The following is a 13,548-nucleotide window of genomic DNA, read 5'->3' as shown; positions in this document are numbered from 1 at the left end:
CACAACACTGGCGTGCACTCCACACACACGCGCAGAACTGGCGTGCACTCCACACCTATGAGCAGCACTGGCGTGCACTCCACACATACACGCAGCACCAACACACACACAGGCATGCAGTGGGATAAAGCAGGTCAAGGCCTCTACCTCATTGTTTTTGGGATAGAGTCCCTTCCTGTTTGAGACGCCCATCGCCACGGCACAGATGTGTGCAGAGACCAGCTGTACACAGAGCATCCTGTCACGAGAACACACATACACACACACACACACACACACACACACACACACACACACACAGCGTTGGACGCATTCAGAGGCACCCTCTAAAACTGTCACAAAGACTGTACTGTTTCACATGCCACCTTCCGGCTCCCTCTCCCATCATGCAGTTCCCCCCACTCTCTCTCTCTCCCCCCCCCATCATGCATTGCTGCAAACCCATAATCTCCCAGCCTGGCAGCCCGTGGTCTCTGCTTCTCAGTCTGATATCAGTAAGTCCCTCAGGCCTCCTTCGCATGTGTGTTTCCATGTGCCTCATGCTTGGTTATCAGCTGCTCAGAGGGGCGGCAGCTTGCAGGACCCTGGTTAGGAAACGGTGAGTCTGCCACAAGCAGAAGAATCCATCGCAGCTTTGCAAAGCCCAGTCATCTTGTGGCTCCTCTCTTGCATTGTCCTCCCCCCTCCGTACCTCACTGCATTCTCTGTGCTGTCATCACGTCAGCCTGCAGTGTGCTGGAGAGGTCGTGCCAGGAGTGGCAGGGTGACGGAAGTGGCAGGTTGAATGTGGCCTGGCCCTGTGACTCAGCGCAGTCAGGCTGGGTGTGTGTGCCTGTGTGTGTGTGTCTGTGTGTCTGTGTGTCTGTGTGTGTGTGTGCACCTGTGTGTGTGTGTGTGTGCACCTGTGTGTGTGTGTGTGTGCACCTGTGTGTGTGTGTGTGTGTGCACCTGTGTGTGTGTGTGTGTGTGTGTGTGTGTGCACCTGTGTGTGTGTGTGTGTGCACCTGTGTGTGTGTGTGTGTGTGTGTGTGTGTGTGTGCACCTGTGTGTGTATGTGCACCTGTGTGTGTGTGTGTGTGTGTGCACCTGTGTATGTGCACGTGTATATGTGTGTATGTATGTGCGTGTGTGTGTGTATGCTCTTTTATCTGTAATCCTTTTATCCCCTTTATTATTTTTCTTTTCCCACCTCCACCCCCTCCTCCTCGTCCTCCTCCTCTGCTCCTGTTGTCTCCCAGCATCCTGTCTTTCTGAGATCTTCCGAGCAACAGCAGAGCACTTTGGTAGTACATGTTGCTCTGCTACTGCGACTGCAGATTTTACGGCCAGCAGCTCGTGGGCTTGAAGATCACTGAGGTTTCAAATGTCCAACATTTGAGAATCTCAGCGATGTGCTGGTATTTTGGGGTAATGGCGCTGTCTCTGTCGGCCTCTTTTTGTGGGCAGGGCAGGGCTGCAGGGCTGGGCTGCTCTCTCCGTGTGCGTGCTCTTGGTGTTTGCACCAGATCATCTGGCATGATGAGCTCCACATGTTGTTCTGCTTTTTAATGGGTGTAATTTCCAGTGCAGATCTCACTGGGCGTGATTTCTGAGCTTCCCGGTGCTGCTGTATGTTGCCAGCGCATTATTTCTGAAGTGAACGCGCTTCAAACACAACCGTTTGCCCTCTGGTGCCAAATCTAACGGGCTCAGCATACTTTCACAAAATCGTTACATATTAACGCTAAAGGCATGGAGGATGATGACGACAGCAGCACTTACTTGTTTGTTTTTCACTACAGCAGGCCTGCTTATAAACCAGTATTTAATGATTGGAAAGGAATTGGGGGAAATATAACATTTCTTTTAATAGATGCTTTCCAAAGTGATGAAATTGAGAAGGCTGGGTCAGTTGGGGGTTAAGGGCCTTTTTCAGGGACCCAACAGTAACATCACTTTGCTGACTGTGGGATTTGAACTGCCGACCTTTTCGCTCCTGTATCTGAGCTCCCCCCCAATGCCCTCTCCAGGCAGTTGAGCGGGAGCAAGTAGACAGCATCCAGCCCCGACTGCAGCAGGTAAACGCCGTGGGCCAGGGCCTGATCCAGAGTGCGGCCAAGGACACAGACACGCAAGCACTGGAACACGACCTGGATGCCACCAACCTGCGCTGGAACTCTCTCAACAAACGGGTGGGTGTGGGGGTGTGCATGTTTCTAATGACACGTCCGGCCGCCACACACATATGACTCCCAGTGTGCTTGCTCACAGGTGGCGGAGCGCATCACACAGCTGCAGGAGGCCCTGTTGCATTGTGGGAAGTTCCAAGATGCCCTCGAGCCCCTGCTAAGCTGGCTCAGTGACACGGAGGACCTGATAGCAAATCAGAAGCCCCCGTCAGCTGAGTACAGGGTGGTCAAGGCTCAGATACAGGAGCAGAAGGTGAGTGAGGAAGCAGGGCACAGGAAGTGAAGCAAACAGTGCAGGGTACTGGAAGCAGGGAAAAGCAGGAAGTGAGGTATGCAGTGCAGGGTACTGGAAGCAGGGAAAAGCAGGAAGTGAGGTATGCAGTGCAGGGTACTGGAAGCAGGGAAAAGTAGGAAGTGAGGTATGCAGTGCAGGGTACAGGAAGCGGGGAAAACGGCAAGTGAGGTATGCAGTGCAGGGTACAGGAAGCAGGAAAAGGAGAAAGTGAGGTAAGCAGTGCATGGTACAGGTAGTAGGGAAAGCGGAAAGTGAATTAAGCAGTCCAGGGTACAGGAAGCGGGAAAAGCAGGAAGTGAGGTAAGCAGTGCATGGTACAGAATGTGGAGAAATCAGGAAGTGAGGTGGGCAGTGCAGTGTACAGAATGTGGGGAAAGCAGGAAGTAGGCACTGGAAATGGGACGGGCTGGGCCAGTGTTTGAGTTCTCTTACCTGTTTAATAATGGCCAGTAGCAGGTTTGCTCCTGTGATTATGACTTTACATTGTCTTGAGATTGTAAACCGCCACCCACCCCCACCCCCACCCAGCTGTTACAGCGACTCCTGGACGACCGGCGGGGCACGGTGGAGATGATTCAAGCCGAGGGGGAGCGCATCGCCGCTACCCGCCGAACCTCATGACCAGGACAAGATCCGCAAACAGCTGGAGAGCCTAGGAGAGAGGTGGAGCCAGCTGCTGGGCAAGGCCGGCGCTCGGTACGTTCATTGGCGCGTGTGCGTGTGCGCAGGTATATGTTCCTACCAGCCTAGACCCCATCTAACCTGTCTCTCCGCGACGGCTGTGCAGGCAGCGGCAGCTGGAGGAGCTGCAGGTTCTGGCACTGCAGTTCCACGAGGCTGCGGAGCCGCTGGGAGAGTGGCTGAGTGCCACCGAGCGACGCCTCAACACCGCTGAGCCCATGGGCACCCAGACCGCCAAGATCACTCAACAGATCGCACGCCACAAGGTATTTGTCCCTGGAGGACAGCAGCGGTATGACAGGCTCCAGGTTACCCTGCTCTGAGGAGAATGGAGGTGTTACCCACCATTAAGCAGTCACCCTGTGGGGTGCACACAAAATCATGGGGATGTCCACTGGCCTGGGGGGAGGGGAGGGTGCTTTCACTACTCCTCTTACGGGGGTCAGCTAGTACCATGAGACCCACATGGGCTACAAAGCAGGACTGGGGTACATGTCCCGTGTGGAGGGCCTTCCACTGAGCGTACCTTCAGCCACTCCCCCACCCAGCCAGCCTGCCTTACCCCCTCTTTCCCCCCCATTTCCTGTTGGTCTTGCTTGCAATACGTCATGTTTCCTTTATAGTCGTCCTGGAACATGCCTGCTGTGGTAACCTCATTATGTCCTGTAATTGGCCATGATAAGCCGATTATTTCATTTGTTTTACGAGTTTTTATGTTTTATGAGCTTATGTTATGCGTTTGTCTCGCTGTTCCTTTTTAGCCCATATCTTTGTTTTTACTGTGATTTATTTATGATTTACCATCTGCATGATCCATCTTTTATGTTCTTCTCCCCTGCACTCCTGATTTCCCACCCCATCGTCCTGTTCTCACCCACTCCCATTCCCTCGCCACTCGGGGGCGCTGTCCCGCCCCGCTCCCAGGCCCTCCACGAGGAGGTGCGTTCCCGGGAGGCCGAGATGAAGCGGCTGGAGGCCCTGGGGGCGGCGCTGGGCCCACTGAGTAGCCGGGCGGACCGCGAGTGGCTGGCAGAGCGTGTGGGGGCGGCACAGGGGGGCCACGGCGAGCTGCTGGAGCGCTGTGCGAGGCGCGCCACCCTGCTGGAGCAAGCGCTGGCCAACGCGCAGCTCTTCGGCGAGGAGGAGGTGGAGGTGCTCAACTGGCTGGCGGAGGTGGCACAGAGGCTGGCGGAGGTGGAAGTGCAGGGCTACCAGCCTGAGCAGCTGGGAGAGCTGCACAAATACACCCTGGTACGGGGAGCGTGCACATGCGAGCGTGCGTGTATGAGAAGCAGTGGGGGGTGTACACGCGTCCTACTGCAGGATCGGCTCTCTTCATATGGGCTGCTGGTGGCGGGAGCGAGTGGGCAGCTGTAGAGGGTGATATAGAGAGGATCTACCCTGCAGGGATGTGTGTCCCATAAGGTCATTTGTGTTCCCACCTCTCCAACAGTCTCTGAATGAGGAAATCCTGAGCAGGAAGAAGACGGTCGACCAGGCCATTAAGAACGGACAGGCTCTGCTGAAGCAGACCACAGGTATGGACCCCTTCAGCCTCGGCATGTGACTACGCCAATATGGGTGTATATCAGGCTCCTGTGCTGCCGTTACCTGTACTTCCCTCACCTGTGCTGCCATTACATGTACCTTGGCTTAGGTGAGGAGGTTCTGCTGATCCAAGAGAAGCTGGATGGGATTAAGAGTCGTTATGCAGAGATGACTGCCAGCAGCAGCAAGGCCCTCCGGACCCTTGAGCAGGCCCTGCAGCTGGCAACACGATTCGCCACCGCCCATGAAGACATCAGCCAGTGGCTGGAGAGCGTGGAGTCAGAGCTGAACAATATGGAGCCGGACACCACGCCGGCCTATCAGGACAGACAAAAAGTATGTGTCTCTGTCTGTCTGTCGGTCTGTCGGTCTGTCGGTCTCTGGAGCTAGACCCTGTGTGTCTGTGTGTAGGAGCTGAAGTGCATCTCAGCGGAGAAGCGGCTCATTCTGGATACGGTCAACGAGGTGGGCAGCGCTCTGCTGGACCTGGTGCCCTGGCGCGCTCGAGAGGGGCTCGACCGTCTGGTCGCCGATGCCAACCAGCGCTACCGGCAAGCCGACGAAACCATCACCCAACGCGTGCAGCTGGTGCAGGCCGCCATCCAGAGGTCACAGCAGGTACTGCATCTCACACAGCCACCCTAATCCGAAATATCCCCCGTTTTCCGTGGGCACTCCTGACCTCCCTTATTCCCTCCCTCGTTCGCTTGCTGCTGTTGTTCCTGCCTCCCCTGTCTGGATGTTAGTATGAGGAGGCCGTGGATGCGGAGTTGGCCTGGGTAGGTGAGACGGAGCGCAAGCTGGCCTCCCTGGGGCCGCTGAGTCTGGAGCCTGACGTGACCGTGGCTCAGATGCAGGTGCAACGCGCCTTCAATATCGACATCATCCGGCACCGCGACACCATGGAGCAGCTGCTGCGCACGCAGCCTGTCGTGCTGGAGGCATGCAACGAGCCACAGCGGGAGGCCCTCAAGGTGAGGGGGCCCCAAGGCAAGGCGGGGGGGCCCTGAGGGTGTGGTAAGGGGGCAGGGGCCTCTGGTCCTGCATTTGGATCCTTCAGATTATCTCCAACCTTGGAAAATTATGCATTTTCTGAAACCATAAGCTGTTTCGCTTCTCTCTGGATGTGCATATTCAGTGAGGGAAGGAGCAGATGCTGTCTGTCATTCTAAGCCTTCACTTGTATGGATCCGAACTGTCCGATCCACCCCCCACAGGCCAAGACTGAATCCCTGCACGTGCGCTTTGAGACAGTCAGCCAGAGTCATGCCGAGCGCTTCTCAGCGCTGGAGCAGGCCCAGGCGCTCGTGGGCCGCTTCTGGGAGACGCACGACGAGCTGGAGCCCTGGCTGGGTGAGACTGAGGCGCTGATCGCCCAGCTGCCACCGCCCGCCATCGACTCGGAGACTCTGCGGCTGCAGCAGGACCAGATGCGGGTGAGAGGGGTCGGGGGGGCAGAGAGGAGGGCTGGGTGTAAGAGTTAAATGGGGTGCATTCAGGGGTGGAGCCACAAGGGTACTGGCCCCAGCTGAAAACTGATTGGCTCCATCCCCTGTCACTCACTGATTCACAACATACTATTAGCTGATCATACGGTCAGCCCCTCTGTATGAATTATGGCCCCTCTTATGTCTTATGCTCCACACCCTTAAGCTTCTGGTTAAAAATACCAGAACTTTTTTTTTTTAAAGAGAAAGACTAGCGCTGTAAAACTGTAATGGTGGGCTCTCTGTTTTAACTGTTTGCCCCCCCCACCACCACCACCCTTCCTGCCACCCCCCCTAATGGGCCCCACTGCCCCCCTCCCCCAGCTTCTGAGGGAGTCCATCGCCGAGCACAAGCCCCACATTGACAAGCTGCTGAAGATCGGTCCCCAACTGGCCGAGCTGAGTGCCCTGGAGGGGGCGTCGGTGAGACGGCGCTTCGCTGACACAGAGAGCCGCTATCAGGCCATCAAGGAGGAGGTCAAGGCCCGGGCCACCGCCCTGGACGAGGCCGTGTCGCAGTCTGCGCAGGTGCGCCCCCTGCCTGCCGCTGCATGCCTGCCTGCCTGCCTGCCTGCCTGACTCGGCATGCATGCACACGTACACACACTCACTCACTGTGGAGCATTCTGTCTTATTTACTGACTTTTTACTGACTGAATTTTAATATCAAATCCAGTGTTTCCTAATCTGTTCCTCAAGGGCCCTCAGTCCACATTTTTGCGCGGGAGCGGGGAGGGAGCAAAAATGTGGACTGTCTGTCTGGCTAGGAGCTGGGAGGGAGCAAAAACATGGACCGCTGTGGTTCTCTGAGGACCGGCATGGGAAACACTGCTCTAATTTGTTAGTTATTTAAAATTTATGTGATGCAGTTTTTTTGCCCTGAGAAGCGCAACCCCCCCGTGTGGGGCTTATTCCAGGCCCTGTGGGGATTCAGGCTGTGTGCGCCCCTGTATGAGCAGAGCTGTATCCCAGGCAGCCTCAGTGTTAGCGACATATGCTACTTTATTTTGTGTGTGCATGTCATTCATCTAACACATTATATTGTTTCTGCACTCCTATCCCTGTAACTACCCTGCCCTCCATTCTCCCCCCACCCCCTCTGCAAAACCTCCTGCACCACATGCCTTCGACATGCCCCCCTTTGCACCCCGTGCCCCCCACCTCCCCCCCCCCCATCCTCCACCCTGTGCCCCTTCACTGTGGATGTGCTGCGTGCCCCCTCCCCCTGCCATTGCCTCCGTCACCATCACCGCCACCTCGCCCAGCTGGTAGAGGTTAGTACCACTTACCGGCCTGCCCACCATGCCGCTTTACTTCACTGACACGCTGACTGTACTGACGGGCGTACGGGCCCACAGGGAGACAGGGGCATTGTGCACCAAAGGCGGTACTAATGATTGCTTGTGTTACCAGTTGCTTATGTCTAATAAATAATGAAATCATTAGTACCTGCTAACTTTGTTTAGCTAGCAAAGGTAAGTGCCATAAAATTTTTTTAACCGATTAAGCATGACAAAATGACTAAACAAAAGAATCATTTGGGCGATGACCTTAATGTGACCAATTGAAAAATGCAGACAGACACACAGAGAGAAATTTGTCTGTTTGTGTTGTAGCATTTCGCCGCCCTCTTTGACTGGATGTTCAGTCGTTTGGTGCGTGATAAAGCCCTTTCCAGCTGATAAATAAAATGTAGTGTCAGGCTTTTCCTGCCCATTGTGAGGTGGACTTCCTCTATGTCACTTCCTCGTCTTCTCTTTAAACTTCCTCAGCACGAGTTTCCTGTTTGCCACGTCGGTCCCCGTGCATTAGTTCCCTGACATCTTGCGAATTCCTGTTTTCGGCGGCAGTTCTCTGGTCCCATGCTTCCTGTTCATGACTCTGTCCTCTCACTCAGTTCCATGACAAGATGGACCCTCTCCTGGAGTCCCTAGAGGCAGCGGTCCAGCGCCTGAGACAGCCCCCTCCAGTTGCAGCAGAGGTGGAGAAGATCCGGGAGCAGCTGGGCGAGCACCGTGCCTCGGGCCTGGAGCTGGACAAGCTGCTGCCTTCATTCAGTGCCCTGTGTGCCCGTGGCGAGGAACTGATGGCCCGTGCTTCACCAGATGACCCAGCAGCCCAGGGTGAGGCGTCACTACACTCACACCACACTGGTTCCTGTGGTGACCTCAGGCACAATGCATGGTTTTGTTACCAGTGTCCATAAGGGGGGTCTTTGTGCTAGCCATAGCATTATGGCTATGGCTAGTCATTAGAGTAAACCACCCCCCAGACGGCCACGCCCATCTGCACAAACCACCCCCCAGACGGCCACGCCCATCTGCACAAACCACCTCCCAGACGGCCACGCCCATCTGCACAAACCACCTCCCAGACGGCCACGCCCATCTGCACAAACCACCTCCCAGACGGCCACGCCCATCTGCACAAACCACCCCCCAGACGGCCACGCCCATCTGCACAAACCACCCCCCCCGATGGCCACGCCCATCTGCCCAAACCACCCCCCCAGATGGCCACGCCCATCTGCACAAACCACCCCCCAGACGGCCACGGCCATCTGCACAAACCACCCCCCAGACGGCCACGCCCATCTGCACAAACCACCCCCCCCGACGGCCACGCCCATCTGCACAAACCACCCCCCCCCCCGACGGCCACGCCCATCTGCACAAACCACCCCCCCCAGATGGCCACGCCCATCTGCACAAACCACCCCCCCAGACTGTAGTCCCTGGCAGCCGCGTCCGTCTGTACAAGCCTCACCCCTCAGGTAGCTGGTATACAAAGCCACTCCCCATTCCATGTACTCAGACTTGCCATTGTGCATGAAGCCCCTCCCTCTGTACGGCACGCTGACCCGCCCCCCCCCCCCCCCCATTGCAGCGGTGCGCTCCCGCTTGCTGCGCCTGCGCTCCCTATGGGATGAGATCCGGCAGCGGGCCGAGGAGCGGGAGAGCAAGCTGCAGGATGTGCTGGACCTGGCTGGAAAGTTCTGGGCCGACATGGCAGCGCTGCTGAGCACGCTGCGAGACTCCCAGGAGATTGTGAAGGACCTGGAGGACCCTGGCGTGGACCCCTCACTCATCAAGCAGCAGATCGAGGCCGCAGAGGTGTGATGCCTTATGGATGCTTAGTTCTTTGTAATCATGTTCGTGAGCCTTAAACCGCAAAGAGCAATATCGTGTTTTCTTACACGTTCTTTAGGCTCTGACAATATTATTTTTTGGCACTTAGTACTGTATCTCCTCTGGTCTCTCCCCTAATACCTACTGGCTCTGCTGCCGCAGTCCTTACCAACCCCCGGTGTCTCTCCCCCCAGGCTCTCAAAGGCGAGACGGACGGTCTACGAGAGGAGCTGGAGTTTGTGCGCACGTTGGGCGCTGACCTCATCTTTGCTTGCGGGGAGACTGAGAAGCCGGAGGTCAAGAAGACCATTGATGAGGTGTGGGGTCACCTGAACGCGGGGGTGTAGGGGGGAGGGCGTTCTTCCAGCCGTTTGACTATCTGAGAGGTTTTACACGTTTGAGCAGCAGCTGCTTCGCTGCAGCAGGACCTTGTCATTCCTGTCCCCCACCTCAGCTTTGACTGTCCCTCTCCTTTCCCCTCTCCCACTCACATACACACGCGCATCCCGGTCTTCCCGCCGCCAGATGAACACCGCCTGGGAGAGTTTGAGTCGGACTTGGCGAGAGCGGATGGAGAAGCTGGATGAGGCCATGTCTGCCTCGGTGCAGTACCAGGACGCCCTGCAGGTTGGTCCCGTGACCCACTGGATCAGCACCGCGCCGCTGTGCCTTTTGGGCCTGGCGACCCAGTATCCTGTTTCTGTGCCGCCCCACAGGGTATGTTTGACTACCTGGACAACGCCGTGATCAAGCTGTGTGACATGCCCGCCGTGGGCACCGACCTGGGCACCGTCAAGCAGCAGATCGAAGAGCTGAAGGTCAGTGACGCCTCCCGGTCCCTCCTCTTCCTCCCTTCTCTTCTGCATTTTCCCGTTTTCTCACCATTCATCTCTTTACTGATCCTCGCTGTAGGAGGACCCCACTTTTCTGCTTTGCTCTTCACTTTTGCTTTGCTTGTGTTTAAACTCCATTCACGGATCGGTGGTCTCAAAGCTGTCGCAGCACAGCTGTGCTCCGTGATCACCGTTCTCTTGCCGCAGTGTGAACGCACGGTTGTAGTAAACTGACGCGTAAGGTCAGAGCAACAACAGTGTCTCTCCCTGTGTGAGCAGCAATTCAAGGTAGAGGTGTACCAGCAGCAGATCGACATGGAGAAGCTCTGCCACCAGGGGGAGCTGCTGCTGAAGAAAGTGTCCGACCAGACGGACCGAGACATGATCCAGGAGCCGCTGACGGAGCTGAGGCACCTGTGGGACAACCTGGGGGACAAAATCACGCAGAGACAGGTGCGCTAAGTCGTCCCGGAGCAGCGGACAGGCTTCGCTTTGAATGGACAGACTCTGGGCCCCAGGGGGACCTGCATTACCAGTGCTGGCGGTAACACGCTACAAAGTAACTCGTTACTGTAATTCCACTGCTTTTGGCGGTAATAAGTAATGTAACCGAGTACTTTTTCACATAAGGTAACTGAAAATGCTCGTTACTTGTCGCTAATTATTCCCCTAATTTCCCGTTTATGATCTAACACCATCTGACTTTACGGTGGTGCAGTGAATGGGTGACATTAGGTACAGTGACGGGTAAAATCTGACAGTTCTATTGTCTGGCACTGTGCAGCAGCAGCCCTGGAATAGCTGCCCAGACAGCACACATGCATTGGCACAGTGTCTCTGTGATGCTTGAAAATCCAGGGCAAAGCATCTCTATGGCAGAGACATTGCTACTGAATACTGACTCTACATTCCCCCGATGTCTGTGTGATGTATTTCAACAGCAACACAATGTTAATGAGGTCACTAGGCGACATTTGTTCTTCTGTTATTTTCCCCGATTAAGCTATATAACCCACATTGGAGTTATATTATATATATTTATATACTATAGGGTAGATTCGTTCGTTCCACCCCACATGTAGGGAAATCTGTTTCTCAGTGGAACCACCATCATTTAACGATGTTACAATCTTAAACCACGTCCCGGTGACGTATGTGTGCTGTCTGGGCGGACATGCATTAATAAGAGAATGGAAACCTCTGACGTCTCCCCTGTGTCCCTGTCTCTCTCAGCACAAGCTGGAGGGGGCGCTCTTGGCTCTGGGGCAGTTCCAGCACGCCCTATCAGAGCTGCAGTCCTGGCTGAGTCACACCCACGCCACGCTGGACACGCAGCGCCCGGTCAGCTCCGACCCCAAGGCCATCGAGATCGAGCTGGCCAAGCAGCACGTACGTTCCCTGGCAGTCGCCCGTCTCCTGCTCTCCCTCTTCAGCTCCGTCTGTTCGCGTCACCCGTCTCCCTGTTTTGGTCAGAAAGGTGCAGTCAGGTGTAACGGTGCCCCTAAGTGGCCCGTGAGTATGTGCACAAGTGTGTGAGGGTGTCCCATGACGAACTGGTACCCTCCGCACTATGGACCTCTGTGCTGCCACCTTATCAACTTGACCTGAATAAGCGGATGGATGGATGGATGGATGGATGGATGTTTCACTGGTCATAAGTCCAAGCAATACCATGTTATTTGCCTGTTGTGTGTCAGCTGTAGGTTTCAATATATTTAAAACTGAAAACTAAAGTAAATATCTCTCTCAAAAAGTAGGCCTGTCGTACACATTTCTTGGGCCTGGGACAAAATTACCCCCGCGATTTGTGTGACCCCTCCCACCTAACCCCCACCCCCCAGCATGGAGCAACTTCGTTAGTTGTTGCCCCTGAGAGGGTAGGCCATTTTCTAGTATGAAGGACTGCTCTAGTAGCACCTGCCTCAGATGATCTGTGAAATGCCGGAAATGCTAACGTGATTTCACCGCACATTTCGTGAAAAGCTTATGTCTGTAACATTATTTTAAACTTACAGAGACAATTCAGAGTTTGATTGAGGCACGTAGATGTGCTGAAAAGGGTCCAGGGCTGGTCCCTTAGCGCCCACCTCTGCGGCTCCGCTACAGCCCCGGGCCCAGCATCCCGTTCGTGTCTGACGTGTCGCTGTCTGAAGCTCATTCACTTCACGTTTAATCAGACAGACTGAGGGTAATTCTTCCAGGCTGCTGTCACTGTGGTGCCTGAGGATGGCTGAGAAAGTACTGCCGTCTACGTACTCGTCAGCCATGACAGCGAACACGCTTTCCTTTATTCCCTCTTTGGCTCTTCGTGGATTACATCACGTTCCCGTCTCGGGAAAGGCGAGCTCTGCGGATATGAGATGGAATCGGGAATCAGGAGTGCTGGATTATTGTGTGCCGCTTCTGCCAAGTCACATAGCATTTCCACTGAAGTAAGCGTGACTGTCCAGTGGCAGACACTGAGTAAGGGAGAGGGACAGTGGAGAGGAGAGGAGAGGAGAGGAGGAGAAAAGTCACACGGTGGCTGTCAGTCTGCTTCTATAATTGTTTCTCTAAGATTGCTGTGTATGTTGCTGTATAATTGCTAAGAGCAAAACCTTTACCAAACAAACGGGAGGCGAGAGAATGATCCCCTTTCCTGCTTCCATATTTAACATACGGTGAAGACCGAAGTAAAAGAAACGAACATTTTATAAAAATAAACGCGACGACTGAAATTGGACTCTCTGTGGGTCTTGACTGTAGGTCCACAGTCCCCTCGTGCCTGCTTGTCTCTCACTCCTTCACTTAGGCTCCCTTCCAGTGTGTGGGGAGCAGATGAAGGCCCCCCTCCTGTCTGCTCTGAGCTTGCTATGGTTTTCCTCTCGCCCTGTGAGTGACTTTCGCGGTATCCGTCCCCTCCTCTCTGGCGCAGGTGCTGCGGAATGACGTGCTCTCGCACCGCACCACCGTGGAGACAGTGAACGCTGCCGGCACCGAGCTGCTGGAGTCCGGGCCTGGTGATGAGGCCGGCCACCTGCGCGAGCAGCTGGATGCGCTCAATCGCAGCTGGGATGGCCTGCTACTGAAGAGCGAGGAGCGACAGAGACTGCTGGAGGAGGCACTGCAGCAGGTGGGGGCAAAAGTGATAGAAGAAGGATGGGGTTAGAGCGCCCCCTACCTGCAAGCCTTGTATTACACATCATGGTCCTGTTCTCTAGCTCTATTCTTCCTTACTATTGTCCTGCTTCCCCCTCCCCTGCAGGCGGAGGGTTTCCATGGCGAGCTGGAAGAGTTCCTGCAGTGGATGCGGCGCACGGAGAGCCAGCTCTCGTCCGCCAAGCCCACCGGGGGGCTGCCAGAGACAGCAAGGGAGCAGCTACAGCAGCACATGGTGTGTGAGGCTGTTCATCTGCACTGATGATGATG

At 55.3% G+C, this 13,548-nt stretch overlaps 1 protein-coding gene across 1 annotated transcript in view; it reads left to right on the top strand.

The window, feature by feature from the left end:
- Positions 1–13,548, top strand: part of macf1a (microtubule actin crosslinking factor 1a) — a 145,494-nt gene that overhangs the window by 115,166 nt on the left and 16,780 nt on the right. Inside the window, 21 exon segments of the mRNA XM_048993682.1 lie at positions 2,010–2,171; positions 2,251–2,421; positions 2,992–3,069; positions 3,071–3,159; positions 3,251–3,410; positions 4,069–4,395; positions 4,598–4,682; positions 4,802–5,028; positions 5,104–5,310; positions 5,439–5,666; positions 5,910–6,128; positions 6,504–6,707; positions 8,077–8,302; positions 9,066–9,292; positions 9,502–9,624; positions 9,833–9,934; positions 10,024–10,125; positions 10,420–10,593; positions 11,374–11,529; positions 13,055–13,252; positions 13,385–13,513. Coding sequence (XP_048849639.1) covers positions 2,010–2,171; positions 2,251–2,421; positions 2,992–3,069; positions 3,071–3,159; positions 3,251–3,410; positions 4,069–4,395; positions 4,598–4,682; positions 4,802–5,028; positions 5,104–5,310; positions 5,439–5,666; positions 5,910–6,128; positions 6,504–6,707; positions 8,077–8,302; positions 9,066–9,292; positions 9,502–9,624; positions 9,833–9,934; positions 10,024–10,125; positions 10,420–10,593; positions 11,374–11,529; positions 13,055–13,252; positions 13,385–13,513 — 3,594 coding nt within the window.

The sequence above is a fragment of the Brienomyrus brachyistius genome, chromosome 23 (genome assembly GCF_023856365.1).
Source record: "Brienomyrus brachyistius isolate T26 chromosome 23, BBRACH_0.4, whole genome shotgun sequence".
NCBI lineage: Eukaryota > Metazoa > Chordata > Actinopteri > Osteoglossiformes > Mormyridae > Brienomyrus > Brienomyrus brachyistius.
This window is presented reverse-complemented; position numbering and strand designations above follow the sequence as displayed.